Here is a 26,048-nt window from a genome sequence, read left to right as displayed (position 1 = left end):
CGTGCCAGTAGGAACAGAGGACAAGGGACAATTACTAGTCTCAGAGTCATTATGCATGGCTAAGTAACCTTGTAACAACTTTCTCAAGGACTAATCTCCTTCACTGGGGAAAACAGGCCTTGGTCCTTTAGCGAAGTATGAAAAGAACTGCCTCCAAACTCAGTGAAATGAACCTCAAACTAGTTCATTCATTATAAATGGAAGTGAAGTAAAGTGAATCTCACAACTTTATTTCATTATTAAGCCCATTAATTCTATCTTGGGTGAAGCCTGAAAATCTCTCATGTATTTCCTATCCTTTACCATGACAGTCTTTTGTTCACATTGAAGGATATGCATACTGGTGACTGGATGAGATGGGGCTGCTTAAATGTCCTGACAAGGGAATCTAGAGCCTAGCCCTGAAGGTCGTTGGTATCCAAGCCATGGAGTGTTGATCTGGTATCACTGGAAGCACAAATTACTTCTATTGCAATGGCAAGGACTTTATTCAGAAAAATAGAAATACAACAGCACCATGGTTGTCAGTATTCACACATTCACAAGGCAAATGCACTTAATGGCCATCATTCTGATTGCTCAGAAGTGGCAGTCATCATGGGAGAATTAAAAGGCAGGTTAATCACCTGGTTTTTAGGGAAATCTTTCTTCAACTCAAGATCAAAAATGGTTTCTTAGTTTTCTTGCTTTTATCCTACTATGTACACATGTTTCTTTTATGTTATTATCACAGTTTGAAATTTTAAATGTCATTCCTGTAGTTACCTGCTCTCAACTTAACCTCTGTGAATTCTGTGGAGGCAGGGAATGGGAATCATGTGTGTCGGGGTGAGGGAATAAATTTGTATGTATATTCACAGACATACACTCACACGAATATTCTTTTTGTAAACCTTTGGGCCACAATTAGTATTGGTGAACAGAAAGGCAAGTTTAGAAATCTCAGTATTTGCACACTGGTTCTTTGTGACTTATGGTTTATTACTACACAGAAACACATTACACAATGGACTATAATCTAATAATCACCATCTCAGTAAAAGATGGACCTTTACCTACTTCAAATAACTCTGATGTGCACACATCTTTGTTCTATTCAGTCCACAAGCACTCATTTTAGGCAATAATAACAACAAAAGGGTAGTTGCTGAATGTATATCCCTGAGCCAGAGAAACATGCATTTAAAATTCTTAAACATTGTCAGCTTATGTCCTGAAATGCATGCAGCCAAACAGAATCCTGAAATCAGCAGACCTCTGTGTTGGTTTTTAGACTCTTGGCAATCAAGGATGCTGTGAATGAGTTTTTAAACATAACCCATCTGATGAGCAACAGGACATGCCATGTTCTTATTGTTTAAATCTGTGTTCAATTTAGAATGAGTAGAAGGATTTTCATTTGATCCACTTGGTGATTTTGAGTTCTTCAATGAACTTTGAAAAATGACACTTCTGTAACATTTTAGAGACTGTTAACACTTCATTTTTTTTTTTGGACAAAGTCTGATATATGTCTATTTTACTCCCCACTTTCCACAATCAGCGACACTTGGTGCTACTGCTTCCCTCAGTGAGACTTTATGTATTTCCTCTTTCAGTCAGTTTATGAGTAGTGTCTAGGGTGAAACCTTGGAAGAGGTTAGAGGGTCCAATTTGTACTGAGCTTCTGATTGTGATAGGTTCCCAGCATTTTACAACAACTGAACAAATTCATCCTCACCTCTCTTCCACTCTCAAATGGAGCATCAAGTGTTGGATAGGACAGAGAGGCTGGAATCAGTTACACTTCTTCCTGGTGATGTCAGTTGGACCCATTTCCCATTGCAAATGTCTAGATTTGAGGTAGTACTCATCTGTAATGAGGATCTCTGATGTAGTCTTCAAGAATCAGCCCCTAAAACTTATCAGGAAGCTATGAACTAAGGGAATGCAGGTCTCTCTCATAATGTCTCTTATGATGACATCACCTTCAGAGGCTCAGCTCATATTGGATGCTTCAGAGCCATTTTGCACCACTTCCTCTGCTTCCTATGTGCCACCCATTTGCCAGGAAGTCTGCATTTCCTGAGTACAGATGCCCAGAGATGCTTAGAAAACCTATGCCCTGACTCGAGACAGAGACCTCCATTTCTATTGGGCCCATAGAATCTCTCAGAATCCAGCAGCAGCAGTACATAGACATCTCTGTGATGACTTCTAAGGAGGAGAAAATTACAGAGATTTGACTCTAGCTCCCAGGAATTCAGGGTCATAAAGATGCTGGCAAGTCCACATGAATCTCTTTTTATCCTGAACATTTGAGAGCAAGAGGAAAAAGCACCATGCATTTTGTTTCTTGCTGCTTTTGCCCTTAGCTTGTTTTTAGTCCTTGGAGATAAGCGCTCTTATTATATCCCTCATTATAATGGCAAGGGGAATAAGGCTTACAATGATTAAATGCCTTTCCCTTGGTCACTATGCTAAGATTTAAGGCCAGATCTGGTTTATTCCAGGTCTTGTATTTATTTATCTAACAAACATTGTTGGTTACCTTTGCTGTGCTGAGTCCTCTTGTAGGCAGGAATGAGGAATGGAGGAATGCTGCAAAGGCCCTGCTCTCATAGTGGTTAACTTCTAGCTCTAATGACAAATTACAAACGGGCACATAATGTGTTTATATGAGGAATGTGCACACAGGCATGTAAAAAAAGCAAAGCAGAGTGGAAGCACAGCCAGGGATTGGAGGAAGCTGACAAGGAAGACATCTTTGATAAGGTGGTATCTGCTATGTGAGCCAAAACATGAAAGTAAAGCAGTGAGTGGTGTGGTGGAAGAACATTCCACACAGATGGAACAACAAATACAAAGGACACTTAGTTTGTGTGTGCCTAGTCAATGACTAGACTTTTCAAGTGACAGGTAAGTATGATTGGTGAAATCATTAAGGCAACTCCACATAGTTAAAAGGGAGGTTTATTTTGTGGGGTAACTCACAAGTGAAAGGATAGGTAACAGGGTCTGGGAAAGGTGTAGCACAGTCCTGTGGTGTTCTCTGGAGAACTCTGCTCAGTCTACCTCCAGCATCCAGGGTCCAGGAACCAAGAGAGCCGGTGCATCCAGATCTTGGGTCTTCAGGGTCCTCTCTCAGCCCCGCCTTGTAGGACTGACAGTTACTGAAGCCTCAATGGGGGTTGGAACTTCCAGATCAAAGCTGGAATGGCTACCCACTACAAAGTATGCCCTTTGTCTTTGTGTAGTCCATAATGGAATATAGGAATAGTACTATGTTGTTCCTTATTAGACATCTACCATGTTCCAAGTATGATATTTAGTATAGAGAGCAGTAGCAACCCAATATTGCTAAGTGAAGAAATGGTTGATTGAATGTATGCATATCTCAGGAGCTGTTCCTTGAATTACATCTCTCCTAGAATTAATCTTATGACATGCAGATATATAAATATACTATACTCATTTCTCTAGTGAAACAAACAAACAAACAAGGTTGTAGGAAAGAAACTCTGTGACTGATGCATTGGCTCAGCAGGTAAAGGCACTTGCCATCAAGAATGATAACCTGAATGGAATGCCCTGGAATCCACATGAAGTGGAAACTGACTCTTACAAGTTGTACTCTAACCTCTGCACACAGACTCACACATGCACACTAAAACTGAATTAAATATAATGTGGTTATAAAAATAAAGAAACTCTAGATATTTTCTTACCTATGCACTAAAATGTTTTCACTGTTTCTTGCTTCTTCTCATCCTTTCCAATTTCATTCTGGCTTTCCTTCCTGCTTCTCCCTTTTCCTCTCTACCTCTTGCCCTCTCCTTTCTCCCACTTTCTTTGTAAGAATAATTTGGGAAGTTAGATGAACAATGTACTTACCACTTTGTCAGGGTTGAGTGTGACCTATAAACATGACTTGTATCTGCTGAACTGGATCCATTTCTGATATGAGCAACTGGTTGGCCGGATGGCTAGATGGTTCAGCATTCATGGGCTGCTCTTTCTCCAACATGGCTCACATTCTCTCTTGACTTCTTGCTCTTGGCCAGAAATCATTGTTTTAGGTGGGTGATGATGGCTTATCTTTGTCACCATGCCATGCTATCTTGTACATTTTATTGGACTTTTCTATGGCTATCCTAATCTGGAAAAGGTATTTTTCCATCTTCACAATAGAGCAAATTATAAATGAGTCTTTGTCTTCAGGAGTCTAGACTGAAAAAGAAATAAGCCCACAATTCCATATGATTTTAAATGAAACAAATGCTGCATACCAGTCAAACTTTCTCTCACTCAGGAGAACATCTATGTAGAGACATGAAGGTTGGAAGTTTCTCACATGTGGACCTGAATAACTCACAAGATATACCCAGCACACTATTTCCAGAGGCTTTAATTTTCTGTGTTTCCTTTATTGTTTAATTTTAATGATCTCTTCTATTCCTGTTCTCATGTTGGGCATTTTTTTAAATTTTATTCTAGAACATTCTCTGTTGTGTTCATAGCCTCTGAGTGCCAATGGAGAGTAAGAAAGACATCATTTGGTTTAATAATGTGTTGCAGTGATAGAAGATGTGCATAGCATTTTCTAAGCCATTGGATTATTTTCCTACAATACAAGGAAAGGAAAAAGGAAAGGGAAAAATAATTCATACTTGTCACAAATAAAAATTTTAAACAATAAAGAAGGTCGATTCACGAGGTCATCGTGTCAAAACAGAACATGTCTCAACTTTGATGTACACATTCATGACTGATGTTACTCACTTTTGAAGATGTCAGTGTTTAACTGGCACATAACATGAGGACAGTGGAAGACAATTAAAGTGCACCGAGACAACAGTGTGCTGCTGTGAATCTCCCTCTCCCTCCCCCCCTTCCTCCCTCCCTCCATGTCTCTCTCTCTCTCTCTCTCTCTCTCTCTCTCTCTCTCTCTCTCTCTCTCTCTCTCTCTCTCGTTGTTTTGTGTATGTGTGTATGTTGGATAAGAACATTACTATAAAGATTTTAAAACAAATAATAAAGCATCAACAAGTATATAAGAAGATTTTCTATGTGGATATTTGGGTTTTAAAATGTGTTCTGCTTTAAAGTTGAAAATTAACAGGGAATAGGAAGGCATATTGTTTGTGCTTGCTTGCATAGTTTACAGTTCTGTTGATAGTTAATCTTCTACAATCCTAAGGAATAGGAAAGTCCTTGATGCTGAATATATATTTTTAAATAATAGGAATGTGTACAGTCCCATAGGTGTGTGATATGTATTTTAGTTTTTGTTCTGTCATTTACTAGCGTATGAACTTGCACAAACCCCACTCCTAAATCTTGGTTTCTTCACCTGTAAAAGAAAAAAAACAAAAAAAACCCTCTAACTTTTGCAAAGTTTAAAAGAGGAAAAGCCCTTGTGATCCACTTGGCACAGTTCTGACCCAGAGGAGAGGCCGCTCTGGTGATTTTGGAGGTTAATGCTGCAGTTGCTGTCAATGGAGACATTCCAAGCTCTGCCTGAGCCCCAGGAAAAAAACGTCAATTAAAGCCCAAGGAGAATTTGAATGGAGAAACAGGAGAGGAATAAGCAGCTCAGCCATCAGATCTCTCTGAATGAATATAGGGTGTCTGTCCACTGGGAAAGTAATAACATCATTTTAAAATAGTAGAGGTCCTGAATACACAAGCTGCCCAGGGATATCAGAAATCTTAGTTTTGTCTTGGCATGAGTAGGAAAGAAACAGATAAAGACCTATCAGACCTTACAGTAAGAGCTTGAGTTTTATCACTTATTTGGATTCTAAAATTCTAAAAGCCCTCTTTACAGAGTCTGCAGACAAGCTTATGAAATGACCTTGCTGTAACATGGCTTTTGGGTATGAAGCAAGGGCTTGGGGGTCACTCAAGTGGAAGGAAAGATCATCTACACAACAAGAAGGCTCATATATTGAGTATGACAGTGGTTTCCATATTCTTTTTTTTTTTTTTTTTTTTTTTTTTTTTGGTTTTTCGAGACAGGGTTTCTCTGTGTAGCTTTGCGCCTTTCCTGGAGCTCACTTGGTAGCCCAGGCTGGCCTCGAACTCACAGAGATCCGCCTGGCTCTGCCTCCCGAGTGCTGGGATTAAAGGCGTGCGCCACCACCGCCCGGCTGGTTTCCATATTCTTACCCATGGCTATTTACATTTCAGGCTCAGCCTGCTGACCACTTTTTCACATTGCCCATACAATGTATCTATTATCAATTAATAGTGCCAGAAGGGTATTTTCCACGGTGTATTTAAAATGACTTTTGTGACTTTTACTTTCACTTGGCACATTATATGTATTTGCAGAATACAATGTGGTATCTTCTTTAATTTTATTTTTTATTTTATTTACATCTGTTTGTATGTAAGTGTATGCACATGTATGTGAATTCCAATCTGTATGCACAAATCAGAAGCAGATATTATGGTACACACAACTGGTTACATGAGTGCTAGGATTCCAACTTGTCTTTTCATGATTGTGTACCAAATACTCTTAACCTCAAATCATTTCTCCTAGCCCAGAGTTTTCATATATGTATCTGTAATATAGAATCATTAAATAAGGCTAAGGAATCCCATTGCCTCCCATAAGATTCATGTTTGTTGTGAAAATGGTTGAACTATATACTTATAGCAATTTTGAAACATTAGTAGTTACTATGGCCGCCATTTTGTGTAAGAGGTTACTGAATCTTCCTCCTGATTAGAATTTTGTATCCTTTGACAGTAACTCCCTGTGATGGTTAATTTTCAACTTGATGGGATTTGGATCACCCAGAAGCATGACTGTGGGCTACTATTTTAATTAGGTTAATTGAGGTTGAAGACTGGGCCACTTTGGTTGACACTGTTCCCTGACTGGAATCCCATACTGCATAAAAAGGAGAAAGCAAGTTAAGTACAGGGATCCATTGATGCCTCTTTCTTGACTGTGGATAGAATGTGATCAGCTACTTCAAGCTCTTACCACTATGACTTTCTTGGAGTCATGGACTGAGGAACAGAAGTTATAAGAGTTAGTTGATGTTGAAATAGTGCCATACTTACTGTTCTATTCCTAGGAGTCACCATGATCAAAGCAAATTATAAAATAAAGCATGTCTTTGGGAGCTTGTATACAGTTTCAGGGGGCGAGTTCATGATTGTCATGGTGGGGAGCATGGTGGCAGACAAGTAGACCTGGTGCTGGCAGACATGATGCTTGAGCAGTAGCTGAGAGATTACATCTGATCTACAAGCAGGAGGCAAAGAGAAGGAGAGAGAGAGAGAGAGAGAGAGAGAGAGAGAGAGAGAGAGAGAGAGAGAGAGAAGAGACTGGCCCTGTTATGGACATTCAAAAACAATGACTACAGTTAAGAGACAAGCTCAAGGCTAAAAGAAAATATTTGCAAACCACAATCTGATAAAAAGTAAATACCCCAAATCTGTAAAGATGTTACTTCAGTAAGAAGAAAATAGCCTAATTCTCAGGAAGAGGTGCATAAAAGATCAATAGATATATGATAGCATGCTCATAACCACTAATCATGAAGGAGATCTAAAGGAAACCCACAATGAGATAAGGTCAGCCCAACAGAATGTCCATTATCAAAATGGGGCCCAATACATATCAGTAACCATTAGGGAAAAATGGAGCCTTTGTATACTATTGGTAGGGATTCTCATGTTCATTAGGGTTTTATTCAAAATAGCCAAAGCATATATTTGAAGTAAGTGACTGTCAGATCAATGAGTAAAGAAAATGGCATAATTACCTAGTGAGTTACTCTTCAGCTTTTAAAATTAAAAAGTCCTGACATGAATAAACCTGAAGGCTATGATGGCAAGTGAAGTAAGAAGCAATCACTGTATGGATCTCACTCATATGTGGAGTCTAAAATACTTGAATTCACAGAAGCCTAGAATGGAACCATGGTTGTAAATAGCTATGGGAAGTGTACCCTGAGTAAAAAAATTGAGGAAGGAATGTTTTATTTTGGAATACTGCTCTCGAAACAGACCAGGTGAGGGCCAAACTCCAAGGCCAATAAAGGAAGAGAATGCAAGGAGTCTCCAGCAGATAAGATGTACTTTATTCAGTACACACAGGCCCATACAGGCTGGCTATGTGTCAAAGACAAGGGCCAAGGTGGAGGCCTCTGTTCATAAAGCCGTATTTATACAGAATTACACAAAAACGATTTCCAGCTAGGAATCCTTACAAAGCTACTTACCTTTGGGTTCCTTGGACATCCATTGTCTGCCATCATTAGCTAACTCATGGTCCCCTAGATGCTGCATACTGGTCACGTTTTAGCTAACTTACACTAATGCCATGCAGTCTGTGGTGGTTTGAATGAGAATGTCCCCCATAGGCTCATATGTTTGAATGTTTGGCCCTAGTTGGTAGAACTGTTTTGGAAGGATTAAGAACTATAGCCTTGTTTTTGGGGGTGACTCCATGATCATCATGGTGGGGAGCATGGAACATGGTGGTGGCAGGAAGGCAGACATGATGGTGGGCAATAACTGAGAGCTTTACATCTGATTCACAAGCAGGAGGCTGAAGGAGGGAGGGAGGGAGAGAGAGAGAGAGAGAGAGAGAGAGAGAGAGAGAGAGAGAGAGAGAGAGAGAGAGAGAGACCCTGTGGTTGACTTTTGGAATCTCAAAGCTCACCCCCAGTGACACTGAGGTTGAAGACTGGGCCATTTTGCCTGACACATGACTGGAATCCCATACTATATAAAAAGGAGAAAGTGAGCTAAGCAGAGGACCGCACTAGTGCCTCCTTCTTGACTGTGTACTGAAGTGACATCTCTGTAGATTTCGAGTGTTCACTCTTTATCAGATTGTGGTTTGCAAATATTTTCTTTTAGCCTTTTATTCATCTCTTACTGTAGTCATTGTTTTCTCTACCATATAAATGCTTTCTGGTTTCTTTCAATAAATAGAATGATGGTTTTAGCTTTGGTGGCCTGTGCTTTGGGTGCCATTACTCTGAAATCTTTACCCAGACCAATGATATAAAAAATATTCCCTGTAGTTTTTTCTAGTAGTGGGACTAACATTAAAATCTTTAATCAGTTTTGAGTTGATATTTATATATGATGTGAGATAAAAATCTGATTTTGTCTTTCTGAATTTGAATATACAGTTCTCCCACTACTTAGTGAAGAGACCATCCATTCTCTCTTGTCTATTCTTGGTTCCTTTGTTAAAAATCATTGACCATGAGTGTGTAGTATTATCTTAGGTGGGGCCTGTATTGTGTATCATCATTTACTGCAATTATACCCCAATACAGTGCTTCTTTAATTACAATGAATTTAAAACTCAAATAATAGGATGCTTCTTGCTTTGTTCTGTATGCTCAATATTGCTTTGGCTACTGGGGAAATTTCATGGTCCCATATGGAGGGAAAGCAATGCCAACCACAAGCAAACAAAATAGTAAATCCAACCTAAAAACTGAATATGAAGGGAGAAACTGCCACAGAAACACCAATATGTGTAGTTTTTGTTTTACAAGTGGTGACCTCAGAAGCAAGCAGTAAGCAATACTGGCAATTAAACAGAGAAGATTTAAATAACAATTACAGACAGATCCTTTCACCTGAGCACAGTCACCAGGCACCAGTGGGAGACCAGGATCTGTTTTTTTCCCCCCGCAAATAGTGTCTAGAGGGATAGTGTCTATTCCCATGATGTGGATTAGAGATTCCAGGGGCTCAATAGTCTACTTAGGTTTACCAAGACAATAGCCTTTGGCCTGCACTTAACTTTCCATTCCTTGATGCAGAGCCTGGCTTTTAAAGGCAGCATCTCCTCTCTGTATCAGCACAGGTTTTTAGTGGATGAGGAGCACATTATTCCAAACAGCAGCTGTTCCAGAGTGAGGATATTTGAAAAGAACAGTGCAGTATCCTAATTACCTGTGGCAAGAAAAACATCTGTGTAAGAGAGGTAATGAAATTAATTCTAACATCTAGCAGTTGCATACATTAATTGACATTAATTAATGCCAAATTACATGAGACTTCCTATGGAATCGCATCACACACTCACCAGAACAGAATATGGAAAGACTTCATCATACTTAATGCTATTACAGCAAACCCTGAGGGGAATAAGAGCGATTGGTCCCTCATTATGAACCGCAGCCAATTTCTTTCTGTTTCCATTAGAAGGAGAAAAGGAGCAAACTGAAAACTTCACTAGGCTGAGAGCTCAAAACTGATCACTTCCCTTCAGCTTGCAAATTTCACTTTTAGCCATCCTGAGCAGAAACAGAGGACTAATTTTGAGTCTTTCCTCGTGTTACCTAGCTAAATGCATTGTAATTATCAGCTCAAAGATAGACTTACTGTACAGGAAAACCAGAGTACACAGAATCAGGAAGTGGAAGGGATGAGAACATTCAGAGGTGTCTGTGGAAACTGCTTATCTCTCAAGCCCGCTATGACTCCCCATTCACCTGAGTGAAAAGTGCTGGGTCAGCAATTTGACTTCCCAGTGTCCGATTCTTTCACTGACTGCCTTGCTATGACTGTTGACATCTCATGTATGTTTTATTCACTTTTCCTGTGCAGGCACACATAGATTGGTGTCTATATATACAACTTGCCAAAAAGTGGGTCCATATTATAATATTGTCCCATCCTATTTTTAAAATCTTTTATTTGGAAATAATTTTAGGAAGACTGAAAAGTTACCAAAATGGTTTAGAATATGTGTACTCTCTACACAGTTTTATATAGTTTGAGCATCTTTATAACCAAGGCATAGTTTTCAAAACCCCCCAAAAATACCAAATATTATCCATTGGTAACTTCTTTTTATCATATATACTTTAAGTGTTCACTCCTAGAAGCAAGAATTTAGTAGCGAATTGAATGTTTCACATTTTACTTATTCTCTTTTTGTTTCATCTATTTATTAAAGTATCATTAAACATTCCTGGGGCTGAAAAGATGGCTCAGTGGTTAAGAGCACTTGCTGCTATTACAGAGGACCAGAGTTAGATTCCCAGACTCATGTACAGGAGGCTCACTGCTATATGTAACTTTAACTCTAGGGAACCCAACTTTCTCTTCTGGTCTCCTTGGTCACTTACACACACACACACACACACACACACACGTAAAACTCTTTAAGCACATGGAAATTAATGATAGGGGTCCTGTGTGCCAGCAGCATATGTGGATATCAGAGGACAATTTCGTGGATTCTCTTATCTCCTTACACCTTTATGTGCTTCCAAGCATCTTAATCAGGTATCTAGGTTTGCATGTGGCTCCTTTTACCTGTGGAGGCACCTTGCTAGTCCTTATTAAAAACTTCTGAGTACATACTTGAGTGATCTAATCTTCCTATATCTCGAAATTTCCATAAATGAAATCCTTAGATATGAACCTGAGCTCCAAGGATACGACTTTATGCACCTTGCTCCACATTACTAAAGTACTGTATAGCAGCATGATTTTATGAGTATTTTCATTTTGTGTCTAGATGTACTCACTGATACTGAAGTAGAAGAAGCCAAAGTCTAGTTCATAAAAGTCGGCCCCATGTACATGGAGGTTTTCATGTTGTATAGTGAAATAAAAGCGAAGCAAATCTGGATTCAAGCAACTAAATCAATGCCTTCCCTTGTGTGCTGCAGTTCTATAAACCACCATCTTTACTCTCTGTACCGCTAAATCGGTTGATAGATCATCCTCTGCAGTGTTTTGATCATTAACTGTTCTACATACTTGTGAAAATCCATTAGAATGTCTAGCTTATAGACCAGTGGTTCTCAACCTGGAGGTTGAATGGCCCTTTCACAGGAGTCTTTTAAGACCCTCAGAAAACACAGATATTTACATTGTTATTCATGACAGCAGGAAAATTACAGTTATAAAGTAGCAACGATTATAACTTTATGGTTGGGGGTCACCACAACAAGAGGATCTCTATTAAAGGGTTGCAGTGTTAGGAAGATTGAGGAACACTACTCTAGACCTTGACAAATGCCCCTTTGCTTTCTTCTCTAGTCTCTCAGATTTACAATTTATACAAAATTGACCTATAGATATCATGTATATTTTATTTTCCATCTGGTGTTTGCTTAGGATCTTCAAAGAGGTGATTGTTATCTTAAAGAATATGATCAGACACTATTATAAATAAAACAATGGAGCCGGGCGTTGGTGGCGCACGCCTTTAATCCCAGCACTCGGGAGGCAGAGCCAGGCGGATCTCTGTGAGTTCGAGGCCAGCCTGGGCTACCAAGTGAGCTCCAGGAAAGGCGCAAAGCTACACGGAGAAACCCTGTCTCGAAAAACCAAAAAAAAAAAAAATAAAAAAATAAAAAAAAAATAAAACAATGAAGCTTACTCATCCAGGAGTCTCATTAAGTGTTACCTCTAAATCACAATGGAAGTTATGCTTATCCTTAGAAGCCCAAGAAATTCTAATCTTTACATTTGATTAAATTCACTTTAGACATAGTTCTTTATTTATCATCTCATGTAACAGCAGTAGGAAAATGGTAGACGCAGCACACCCAATAGCTCAATGATGTCTTTAGGGACCAAGTTCTCTCAGTCTGGTCATAATCGTTAGTAAGTTTTTTTTTTTTCTTTTTTTCTTTACTTTACCCCTGGCTCCTTTAGATAAGAAGACAATTAGAATAGTCTGCATGCATCAAATTGTACATATTGCACAGAGGTAGGGAAGACACCTTCTGTATCTCTGGTACCACCCCTTACTTCTCATTTAGCAGTACTAGATTTAAATGCACTGCTCTAAGCCAACAACGTGAAGGGGATTAGGAAGATCCAGAGTGGACTTGGTTCTCACATGTAGGAGCTTAGGAGTCACATAGAGGAAGGATGACATAGCAAATGCAGTGCTGGCTTCTCCAGCAAATAGAGGAGAAGGACATGTGGCAGAGTATGTATATAACCTCATGCTGGCATTTTCTGGAGTAACAAAGGCCAATTTCACTAGTCTTTTAAATGACTGATTATATTCCTCAAATTAGCACTATCTTTATGGGCAAAAAAACCAAAACCAACCAAACAAACAAACAAACAAAAAAAAGGAAAATCAAGGAAATGATTAGTCATAATAATTGACATCTACATAGGTTTAAATTTCAAAACATGCAGCGTGTTTATTATTTAATTACATCTTAATTAATTCTGTGTAGTAATTCTAATAGACTAAATGGCTGATGTTATCACTGCTTAATAGCTGAAGGATGCAAGTTTGGAGATACTGAAGCGATTTTCTCTGAGTGATGCACCTGGTATGTGACTATAGCTAGAACGAAAGCCCAGGTTTCACAGAAGGAAACCTGCTTTTCTTCTGTGGCCCCAGGCAACCTTTCAAAACCATGGAGCCACTCAAAGGCTACAAAATGGTCTAGAGGACTGTGAAATTGTGAGGTAAAGATTTGTGTGCTATAGACAGAGATGAACATTTTGAGAAAAGACAAGTCTCAAAGATTATTTTAAGGTGAAAGATCTTAATTTGTGGTTAAAAATGGAACTATGGGATGTCTAAAAAAAAGGAGATGGAAAGGCTAGGTATAGGTTTTTCCTTTAGTTTAACTTTGGGTTTCATCAATACTCAATGTAGTTTTAGACTAGAGAGCTTCCTATGCTGGCCAAAGTTCCTCTACAGAAGGAACATTGGAAGTAGAATTCCTTTTTTATTAAGAGATTTTCTATTCATTTTACATATCAATCACAGATTCCCTCATCCTCCCTCCTCCCACCCACCAGCCTTCCCACCCAACCAACCCCCCATTCCCACCTCCTCCAAGGCCAAGTCTCTCATGGGGAGTCAGCAAAGCCTGGTACACTCCACTGAGGCAGGTCCAAGCCCCTCCTCCCTGCACCAAGGCTGCACAAAGTGTCTCACCATAGGCACCAGGCTCCAAAAAGCCAGCTCATGCACCAGGGACAGGTCCTGGTCCTACTCCTGGGGGCCCCCAAAAAAGTTCAAGCCAAACAACTGCCTTGCTTATCCAGATGGCCTAGTGTAGACTCAGTAAATGATAAATCAAGAGTTCTACTTTCCAGAGCCCCCATGGTACTGGAAACTCCTGATTCATCATTTAGTGAGTCTACTAGCATCTACATCAGTCAAGGGTCAGCTGGCATAAATGTGCATGCTGCCCCCTACTGACCCTTCTTGCAGAATTCAGGAATACTCAAGTTCTCATATGTAGATGTACTTGGGAAGTTCTTTGCTAATTTTAAGAGAAGTCTTTCATGAACCCTTGTATCCACCTTAGTACAACGTTGCTCATCCCCACTTCCTGTCAATGATCAAGTTCTAATGTTTCACTTGGGAAAGATGTCTGTAAGCACCAAAAGTAAGTATAATAACCTCACTTTCATACAAAAACATACATTCAAATAAGCAGATGTGTTTCTAAGAATATTCAGATTTTTGCTTACAGTGTATTGGGATTACTGTTAGGACTTATTAGCAGTATAACAGAAGAACACACCACACACACAATCATGGGGGTTATATTTTAATTGAAGCAGTATATAGAAATACATAGTGATGAATCATTGGTATAGCATCTAAATTTTATTCAGGGAGTAATCATGGAAGATCTTCAGAAGTAGCAGTGGGCCAAAATTGAGAACTTCGTTGGTAACTTGGTAAAATTCTCCTTGAAGGAAAATTGGTAACTTGGTAAATTGGTAACATTGGTGAAATTCTCTGGGAAGGAGAAAGTGTGGATAGAAAGTCTGTAACACCATGGGGAGGTTGGGAATGCTTATCAACATAAATTAGGGGATTAGAAAACTCATGGGCAGAGCAAGAGAAACAGATACGTAATCAGGAGAGGAACGTAGGTATGGTGGCCAGAGGAGGGTTTGAATGTATTCCAGTGTGGTTTTATGTTTTAATGTGGCATTTTAAATAAATACTGCCATAAAAGGATTTCATGGAGGCCAGAGACTCTCTAATACAACATCCCTCCAGCAATAGAGCGTGAACTGACCTGAGTCATCAGTACGGTGTTGTGTTTATTGGCCACTGTGCTGTCTCAGCTGAAAACCGAGTTTCAATTTACTCACCTCTAAAATGAGAACAAAGATTTTGAATTGGAGATGTTGCTATCGTGTTTCGTTTCCAATCCACAAAGAAGCAACCTTTATCTTATTAAGGATCATAGCGTTCATTCCAGTGGAACTTCCACCAGAGATTTTAAAATACTGCATGCAAGTGTGTTTGCCTGCTTTTCAGTCAAAGATCGAAGTGTGGAGGTGAATTCTAATAAAGATGAAAATATGGTTACAAAATTTCAAATCTTATGTCAGTTTTTGAAAATCTTTTCTTTTGGGTTTAGAAGAGGAAAGCTAAATAAGAATTTTTTTGTGTGTAGGATTACAAGACTTGTTTGACATATCAGGAAAGCATGATTCAGGTAGCAACGTAATAAAATAACAATGGAATTTGAGCAGTAGGATGATATTGAGTGATCACTTGGAGAGATTGTGAGTCTTGTGTGAACACTTCCAGATTCCAAGGGAAATGTTCGTTGACTCTGACTTCTTCCCTTCTAGATTCACAATACCTAACTTGTCGGATGCAAAACTGCACAGATGCCAACAGAAATAAACCTTTCCCAGGCTACATTGACCCTGACTCTTTGATTGTTCAGGATGACTATGTGTTTGTTCAGGTAAGAAATCCCTACTTCTGTTTATTGGCTCAAGGCATTTCTCATTTCTGTCATGCTATAACCCTTTCAGGCTGCCTGCACAGCCTCAAAGGGAAGAAAGACATGGGTCAGAAAGGAAGGACTAAAAGGACAAAGAGAAAGGAGAAGGTGGAAGGGGAAGGAGAGGAGGAGGGAAGAGAGTAAAGAAGGATGGAAGGGAGGAGGGAGGCTTAAGGCTATTCTTGAGCCTACTGTCCGTAGTAGTTTACCATCCTATCTAAAAAGTGCTGCATTGACTCAGGAGTGATGTACACTTCTATTTATCTGTTTCCCAATAAACTCAAGTCATTAAGTAAACTTTGAAGCTATGTCCATTTCTCCTCATCAGGGAAATGATCATCTCTTCAGCCCCATCCTCAGTTATCACTTTAAAAGAAAAGAAGGTGAATGGGAAATGGTGTGATGGATGGAGGTGGGACTAGGCAGAGACCAACTAAGAAGCATCCCCTGGTGTGGTCAGGAACCACTGTAACTCCCAGGGAAATGTGGAATAAATAATTTCCTTCTCCTAAGAGAATGGAAAACCATTTGAGAAGTTGAGATTTCATGAGTAGTGACAGGAGACAGGCAGTCACCAGGAACAGCTTCATTTAGCTCTTTTTTTCTTTTTTTGGTCTTTCAAGACAAGGTTTCTCTGTGTATCTTTGCTCTTGAGGACAATTTTAGTTTCCTTTAGTCAATTCATCTAAAAATCATGTTATTACTTTTCACGGGGAGAATGGAAAAGGTATAATTGCTGAATAGGTGGATAAATGTATGTTTACAGCAAATTAAGTGTATATATCATACAGTATTATAAATGTATTTATATAATACATAAGGGTATGTACACACTACAGTTAAGGTATAATCTAGACACAAGTTTATTTGAAGAATAATTGATATCTAATCCTATGCATTGAAAGAAGACGGCCAGCATCAGCCTATATAATTTTGAATTGTTTCATAAGTGATGATACACACATCCTTGTTCCTTTTCCTTCAGGGAAGTGTGTAATGAACACTTGGGTAATTTCAAGTGACATTCAAATGGTTGCATGTGTTAGTCCCGTCCCTCATTTCTCTACCAGTAATACTGTCAGGAATATTTCTCTGATTTCTAGCAACAGTTTATATTCCACATATCTGGCATACCAATCAAAGTCAGAATTTATATTTAGAATTATGAGAATAATCTCCTGTAACCCGTCACTTCCACACATAACACTGAAGAATGTCTCTTTCCAGGCACTCCCCTGTGTCTGATGATCATTTACCACAAGCTATGTGGACATTCCAAGTATGCAAACTCCAGTGACATTCAAACTGCAGATACTTATATAATATTGGCTCTAAAGAGAAACACATTGTCAGAGGTGCCTTCTATTCTGCCTAGAGTAGTATTCAAGTCTGGATAGAAACCACACCTCATCTTCCTGTTCTGCAAGCCCTTCATTATTCATTGACCTGCTTTGGACAAAACAGTGCCAGTTTCCATGGTTTTCTTCCAAAAGATAGAGACCTAGAATTAATTTGGAATCCAAACCTGGAGTGGCTTTCTGCTAACATTCTTGGACATACCCCTAGGCATCAGTGTGATGCCATCAAATAGGAACTTTGTGTGGAGATGAGAAGGCTTCTCTCTACTGATGAACCTGGGCTATTTCCTTCTGGCCCAATATGGTCACTTGTGTAACATGGACTTGAGGCTGAAAAACTAGACTGATGAAGGACAGTGAGCTAATATGTCCTGAGGCTTCTAGCATTGGGAAGAACAGAGTTAATACAGTTTCTAAGCTTTAGAGTCACATTGCAATTTTATATCTAGTACACACTATATAGATATCTAGATATACATATATAAACATATATAATTTATATGTGTATATACACACATGTATATTATATATAAAATAACATATTATATGATTATATTGTATACTATATGTATATATGTATATATAATTTATTGTTCTGTGTCAGTATTTTTCCTTTCCTGTTTTGATGTCTGTGCACCACAAGCCTGCCTGAGGCTAGACGAGGAGGAATTCAGATCTTTTGGAACTAGAGTTACAGATGGTTCAGAGCTGCACTCTGGGTGCTGGGAATCAAACTCCAGTTCCCTGGAAGAGCAACAAATGCTCTTCACTATTGAGTCATTTCTCCAGACCCATCGTGCAAATTTTCAGATTACATTTTTGTCTATTGAATGGTTGTTGTTGGTCTTCTGAGCACCTGTATACAGTGAGTGAGTTGCTTTTCTGGTCAATACCAACCACTCACAGCTGTCCTCCGCGGGCATTTTCGGTGCTGTGTGGCAGCTTCATTCAGGCAGCTGTTCTGAGGTAGCTCCTCTCACCACCCTGTTTCTGTGATCTAGCTGACATCTGGAGGAAGACCACATTACTACGTGTCCTACCGAAGAAGCACGTTTGCACAAATGAAGCTCCCGAAGTACGCTTTGCCCAAGGTACACACTGGGTTGCTGTTTTGACTGTTCTCCTCTCAGGTACAGTCTGCCTCCGCCATATTCTCAGGGTCACTGCCAGCTTCCAGTGATGAGTTCCCTGCTTCATCAGCCCCACTTCTGCATCTAGACTTCCCAGTTCCTTGTGGGTAATTCTGTCTCCCTTTATATGTGGGTCTTTCTCCTGTTCTCTTTCCCTCTGATTTTTTTCTTCCTTTGGAATTCTTGCTGTGTGGGCATCTGAATAAATTAACAATACTCTTGTTTTTGCCTTTCAATATGAAATTTTTCCAGGCAGTATGTTTGTTTTTAAATCCAAACAGGAAAAAAAATGTTCACTTTATGGTACAGCATGGCTGTTGTTCTTAGTGGATGTTAGGAAACTGGTTCTCTTCAGAGACCTGAGGCACAGCTAAGTGTTCTGACCTCTCTAGCCACTCCCTTTTGAAAACGGTGGAAAAGAGAAGTGAGAGACCCTCCTCCCCGGCATCCTCAGGCTCTTTCCACAATTCCGAAAAACTGTGTTAATATGGAGCGCCATCTAGTGGAAAACAGATGATGTGGCCTTTCAAAAATGCCTTTTAGAAATCTCACTGTTTTCTGCGTTGTATTTTAAGTGGCCAAAATTTAGTCGATTGTGGCTTACTTTTTGAGCAAATGAGATGTATGTGTGTGGGGGAAAGGGATAAGAAAGTGATTTCGTTGATCTAAATAGAATTATAACTCAACTTTGAAAGATTTAAGTTGAACAAATTATATAATGAAATTTATTTTGAGTCGAGTCTTGTTTTTTAGTGAAATTCAAATGCAGGAGGAAGGCTGAGAATTGTTAAAATTGTCCATGATAGTCTCCTAGGAGGGATCCTAAGGAAAATTTCAATTCAAGGAAAAAAAAGGAGTACCCTCCCTGGGCTGAGTACTGAGTACTGAAATGAATTGTGATTCATTCACTGAAATTTGAAGAAGACAACTTGAAAGATTTGTACATTTAAGGGCAAGATTTATACCCAGTACAGTGATATGCCCTGGTTCAAGAGGGATGCAGAATTGAGCCTAAATCAGGGAATTTCAAATTTCATTCATTCATCACATGCTCAATCTTGGGTCTGCATATTCTTAGCAGAACAATTTCAGTCAAAACCAAATTCTATTTGCCACACAGGGAAGGTTAGAACCCAAATTTATTAGTATCCATACCTGTGATTTTTATGATTTTATTCCCTGGCAAGTAAATTAGTGACTCCAATTGTTAAAATGTAGCATGCTCACCACCCCACCAAATTTGTTGTGCTATCAAAAAAAAATGGAGGAGGGCCTCACTGGTCTAGGAACCCTAGAAAGGTAGTTTAAACTCAGAGGGTTTTGTGGATAGACTACTGGAGATGGGGGTGGGAGGACAGGTATTTTATATTGCTTGTTCATAGTCATCACAAAGATCACTGTTGACAGTTGTCCTCAGTGGCCTCTAGACAATCTAGAAGGCAATATTTTCTTTGGAGCTTAATTGGCCATCTGCCCCACCCCCCTACCCCTGCCACCCAGATGATCATATTCCATGACTTAGCTTCATTTGAGTTCTCAGGGTAAATGCAGTGATTAATTTGGCTTGTTACTGAAAAAAATGGAAGTGAGTGTAGCAAATAAATGCATTATTTGGTCCAGGAGAATGTTTATTATATAAAGCAAAGAGAAGCTTCATTATAATCCCATTATAGCTTCAAAGAGAAGCCCCAGCATGGGTGGAGTGATCTGCCTCCAAGGTGCTGTATTACATGGCCTTCTGTCAGAACCAGAGCTGCACCTACAGGTAAACAAAGCTTCATGCTGACCTAAGGAATGGAGACACATCAATTCTCTCCTGCTCAAATGTTTTTAATCACCTACTGCCATTGTATCAGATGTTGAAGGGGCAGAATGTTGCCTTGGGCTATGTTTAAACAATTAATAATGGAGAAGAAAAACCAACAAAGAGTGATGGCTAAATGTCATTGCAAGTAAGAGTATGTGGTTTGTTAGGCCGAACTAAACAGTGACTGTTCCTCCTTCCCCTGAGTTACTTGGAGACCATTCTTCGCAACTCCAGTGAGATAGATGAGGTAATACATCCCAAAGTGCCTCAAGTGTTTTCGAGGACAGACACTCTATAAAAGCAAGGTAATATTATTATTACTATGGATCTAGTTGTCTCCATAGTGGAAGATGGATGGGTACCAGGATGCAGGGGGTACAAAGGATGCTCAATTTTGGCTGGAGACCTGACTTCAGACCTGAGTCTGTCACTAACTTGCTTAGAAACCTCGGCTATCTGGGTTTTTATTACTTTTTCTTTTATTCATTTTTTAAAAAATAAAGAGCTTAGATTCAAAACAATATTTTCCCCCAATTTTTCATTCAGCATAAAATATCCTTAGTGATATATTGGAAAAAATTGGTCCTGTAGTCAAATAAGTTTAAAAAGAATGTAAACTTCAATCCATGTGACTTCCTTAGAGACTAGGAGGAGGTCAGTAATCTGAATGATTCATGAATGTCCTATGAGCAACAAAACTCTTCAGTTCAGCATTAATTCAATAGTTTAACACCATGCATGATGGAATAAACCAAAAATAACCCAGCCTCTTGGAACTAGAGACAGGTTATCAGTAGTTTGACTCCAGGAGCTGGAGACATGGCTCAGGAGTTGAGTTTGTGCTGCTTTTCCAGAGGACCTGAACTGAGTTCCCAGCACCTGTATTGGGTACATCATGACCATCTCTAGCCCTAGCTCCAGGGTATCTGACACCCTGTTTTCACCTCCAAGAGTATCCACATGTGTGGTGTACTCATAAAGATATACACACCCATCCACTTAAATGAAATAAAAATAGATCTTAAAAAGAAAAACAGTTTGAGGCCAGCTTAGATGACATAGTGATTTCAAGGCTAACTTGGTTGTAGAGCTGGCTGCATAGCAGGATTCTATTTTATAAGCAAACAGACAAACAAACCCAGGTGAATAAATCACCACCACTAATAAGAGCAAAGTGTCCTAATAAAGAAGCTTCCACCCCCATTGAAAAATACATTACAATCCAGTAATGCTAGTATCCTTTAGGACAGACTCTGCAAGGTGCTCCAGTAGAACTCAAAATAAGAGTCTGTATTGGTTCAGAATCATGGGAATTGGTGAAACAATAAGAACACGTTTTCTTAATAAGGGGTTGAAGAAAGGTGAAAAAAATTACAGGTATATCAAATCTTTATGACCAGCATCATTGTGTAAACTCTGTTTAGTGAAATTACATAAAGATAGAGATTGGTTTGCAGTCTTTATCTAGACATGGTCATTTTACCCAGTTAACATCACATGACATGTTCTACCAGCGACCTTGTTCAAGCTATTTAGAAGAGCTGTGTTTTCAATACCATCTTAGTTACTCGTCCTGTTGCTGTGATAAACTACCCTGACCAAAAAAAACTAAAGGGAGAAAGGGTTTATCACAGTTCAAGGCTACACAGGGTTGAATCGTTTCAGCGGGGGCTTCCAGCAGCTGGCCGTGTTGCATCTGCTTTCAAGAAGCAGAGAGAGATGAATGTTTCTGCTCAGCCACCTTTCCCATTTTTATTTAGTCCAGGACAGAGCCATTAGTGTTATTCCCACTCAGGGTGGGTCTTCCCAAGTCAATTAATGAAATCTAGAGAATTATGGTATTCCCAGAGCCTTATCCCCAAGGTGATTCTGGTCAAGTTGACAATAATGCTAGCTGTTATCTACAAGTACCAAATCTACACAATGGACTGTGAAGTGTGATCTGTAGAAGAATGACCATAGTCTCCCAGGATTATGTTCTCAATTCTGTTATGTGAGTCAATCAAAAGTTCACTGTTACTGAAATTCATACTGAAACCCATGGGTAGGAATTGGCTGTGCTAGGCTCAGCTTTCATTTGAAACAATTTAACAGAAATCCAGGACTACAACATACTTAAAGGAAGGAAACATAAACAGGAAGCAGTTGTTAAACAATTTTAAAGATTTTGGGTTCTGTCCTATTATGAATTAGGAGCCATGGAAGGTTTGTCCACATGGATGAACTAGTAGATCCATAGCTAATTTCCTCCCAGACAGAAAACATTTGGAAGAACCTTTTCTTGAGTATATCAGTGAGTGAATATTCAAATATTTCAAAAGCAGAGAAGCCAAGTTGATTATTTGTAATCAACAAAAGGGATAGACAGACTCCCTTAAGCAAAATACTCACCATGTATAAAACATACCCTAATTGGTAAACACTATTATGATATTTAAGACTTGCTGATTTTATCTTCACTATCATGTGAAGGACATGTTCTTGCTATCACATGACATTCACAGACACAATGTCTGAGCATCAAGTTTCACTCAGATGACTATGTCACAAGCCAAGACTGAACTCAGATTATGAGAACTTGAGGTTAGAAGTATGACTCAAGTTATACTGAATAGTTTGAGTTGAGCTGGTTACCAGGAAGATCATCGTATCTAAAGCTTTTCAAGCATACAGACAGCATGTTTTATGTTACATAAAAGCCAAATGCATTTCTATATTATTCTTTTGCTATATATTATTGGGTACCTTGGTTTATTTTGGGCCTTTTAAGTTTTAACTGCTTTACTCTGAGTTCTTTGGGAGTGCTTCTGTGTAGTCTTCTTTGGCCACAGGATTAAAAAGCAGCCCAAAGCACACCAACAGGCTTTCCTTAAGGAAACAATAAGCCCTGGCTGGAGATAGCCAGTTTAGAATAATATTAGACAGTGGCTAGAGTCCTGAATGGGGAATGCAGAATTTGGAATTCTTGCCAGAGGACAGAGGACAAGGCCTCCATGTTTCCTTCACTTTATTTCTATATCTGGTAACCTTGGAGTTTGGGAACAATATCCTTTATGATGACTCTTTTTCTCTCCTGTAGTTTTCTTAGAGAAATTAGCAGAGGAAAATAATGGATTAGTAGCTGAGTCCTTACATTAATTACTCATACAAACAGTAATGCTTTGGGATTTTTCTGGTAGACATTTTTCCCTGCTGGGGAATTTCAGGGTATTTCTGAACCTTTAGCAGTGCTTATCAAGCTTTAATGTGCATATTATTCACGGAGGAACCTCATTAAAAAGCATATTGTAATTCATTGAGTAAGGTCTGAGGTTCTGTGTGTCTAAGGAACTTGCCCACTGTACCATCTCTGCTAATCCACAGACCACAGTGGAATCTAGTGCTTGTTTGGCTTCTTTCTGTCACTGCAGATTGTCCTTGTGTTTGCCTTGTGTAAGTCTTCTTAGCTAGTAGTGCTTGAATTTGCAATCATATAAGAATGACTGGTTCTCCAGATTCATACATTTGAAGGTAGTAACCTTCAAATTGTCTAATAAGGCAGTTAAATTACAATTAGGTTGCTATACATCCTTCTATCTCATTTTGTTATGGCTGTACTGCTTCACTCCAAAGTGACAAAAAATGCACAATTAATACTCAGCCATTTTCATATGTGTGAAAGGAAACTTTCCCTGTCTCTCTCTCTCTCTGCATTCCATCAAAGCTCGTAATCATCCACACTCTTTCAATGCATGCCAGGTTAATGTATAAAGCCCTTCTTCCCTCTTCACTTCCCTGTGTTTTTCTTTAGGACATGCATGTCATTAGCACAGATGAGAATCAAGTGTTTGCAGCAGTTCAAGAATGGAACCAGAATGACACCTACAACCTCTACATCTCAGACACCCGTGGTGTCTACTTCACCCTGGCCTTGGAGAACGTCCAGAGTAGCAGAGGCCCTGAAGGCAATGTCATGATCGACCTCTATGAGGTATGTCACCAAGCATATGTGGTTCTGGAGGACAGCAGGACCCAGACTAACTGGTGAAATATGGGTCATTTGATCATTTTTATTATTTAATTTTTTATTCATTTTACATATCAACCACAGATCTCCCTCTCATTCCTCCTCCCTGCTCCCCCCAGCCTCTCTCCAACTCACCTCCCATCCCCTCCTTCAAAACTGTAATCAGATTGGTTAATACCTTGTCATCATCCAGTAACTGATGGAAGAAAAAACAGAGATCCACAGCCAAGCACCAGTCTGAGCTCTGGAGTCCAGTAGAAGAGAGGGAAGAGGGATTCTATGAGCAAGTGGGTCAAGATCATTTGATCATTCCAATGCTGGTTCCTTGGAAAGTGTCACTCCACTAAGAGGAGAAAAGACTTTCAGAACATTCTTGTTTAATTTGTAACCCATAGATTTTTTTTTAAAAGAGATTAAAAAAAATGATTCTGCTGGTTAAGAGCAGCTCCAGAGAAATTGGAAAGTGTCTGTGGAGGAAACTACACATTAAAGGCTTGCATAAGATTGTTGTACATATGATATGGTATTTGATATATGATAAGATATTTCAAAATAGTTTCGGATGGCTGACAGGGTTTTGTGTAATGAATCAGTGGGCAGTACTCTCTTACCAGACTCTGAAGTGTCATGGTTGGGGCATCATTGTATGCTATGAGAATGCATCCTGTTAGCCTTGAAGAACGTCCCAACTTGATAGCCTCAGCTGCCTAGTAACCTACCTCTCAATGGCCAATACATGAGATAATATCCATAAGATTTTTTTTTGCTTTTACAAAATCCTGGGAAATTAAATTAACAGAAAAAACACAACAATCCAGTGCTTACCAAACTTCCTGTGGAGCATTGTGGCTCTTTGCTTTTCTAACAAGCAATATTCAAAGTAAAATCATCTAAGTTGGATCAATCAGTTAAAATGAAAAACAGTACCAAAGATTTCATTATCTAACTTAGTTATGAACTGCAGTTGATATTACTATGGCTACAAAGATTTCTACTCTAATAGAAACATAATGGATTAGTTACAGACTTAGTATTTTTCCAGATAGAATATGGTATATCACTCCATTTCTTTAGAAAACAGAATTAATATTTTTCACATCCTTTCCTCCCAAGGCTTAGAGATCATCCAGAGGCAGTGGATGATTGAAGGCAAACAGTGTTTTCTGGACATGATAGGACAGTTGTACACAGGAACTCACAGTGGCTGTTGACTGCACGCATAAGATCTGCACAATATCAAGCCAGGGAAAATCTTAGCATGGATAAGGAAGGGACTTGCAAAGTCCCACCTCTAGCTGAGGAGCTACAGTTACTAATGGCTGAAGGAACAGTAAGGAGAGATAGTCTTCTTCAGGGTGGAATTGTCTTTACAGGCACAATACATAGAAAACAAACTACTCTTTGGGGATGAATTTCATCTCTTGGTCAGTCTGGATGTATGGTGATGGATTTAGAATGAGTTATTTAAGAACATATTGAGGGTTAGAGAAATGTAGTAACAGGCCTATATTCTATCTGGAAAAAAGTCTGAAATGGATTCAAATATATGCAGTCATAAAGACACTGACACTTTGTTAGGTTCAGGGATTCACAAGAAGCATCAGTGTTATATCCAGTGTCAAAGACACCAACTTCACTTAGAAACTAAAGCCCAAATATACATGCTTTTTATTATGTTGCTTCCTCTTTCCTTCAGATGTTTAGAGCTACATTTTTCCTAGTAGCTAAACCTCTTTTTGTGTGCATAAAACCAGGTTCATAGTTTGGTATGTCCACCAAAATAAAAAATAAAATGAATTGCATGCTTAATTCAGAATTTAACAGATTAATATAGGATATAGTTAATATATATATATATGAAACATACTGCAGATCTTTTTATCTTTGTATAAGTTTTTGATACCACTTTTCATTTCATGTTTCAGCTACATATAATGTCCAATATCTCAATCTCCAATTGAACATTTATTCTGGAAAACATTTACATAGTTTAAAGATTTAGTGTCAAGAATGTTCTAG

The 26,048-nt window shown here is 39.0% G+C and overlaps 1 protein-coding gene across 7 annotated transcripts in view; it reads left to right on the top strand.

Moving 5' to 3' along the window:
• Sorcs1 (sortilin related VPS10 domain containing receptor 1) overlaps positions 1-26,048 on the top strand; it is a 537,652-nt gene that overhangs the window by 392,930 nt on the left and 118,674 nt on the right. For all 7 annotated transcript variants that reach the window (XM_006983296.3, XM_076563275.1, XM_006983299.4 and 4 more), the window contains exons 7-9: positions 15,571-15,689; positions 18,088-18,177; positions 23,814-23,993. In XM_006983296.3, the coding sequence (XP_006983358.1) occupies positions 15,571-15,689; positions 18,088-18,177; positions 23,814-23,993 (389 nt within the window). The remainder of the gene's footprint in view (positions 1-15,570; positions 15,690-18,087; positions 18,178-23,813; positions 23,994-26,048) is intronic.

The sequence above is a fragment of the Peromyscus maniculatus genome, chromosome 1 (assembly GCF_049852395.1).
Source record: "Peromyscus maniculatus bairdii isolate BWxNUB_F1_BW_parent chromosome 1, HU_Pman_BW_mat_3.1, whole genome shotgun sequence".
Classification (NCBI taxonomy): Eukaryota; Metazoa; Chordata; class Mammalia; order Rodentia; family Cricetidae; genus Peromyscus; species Peromyscus maniculatus.
This window is presented reverse-complemented; position numbering and strand designations above follow the sequence as displayed.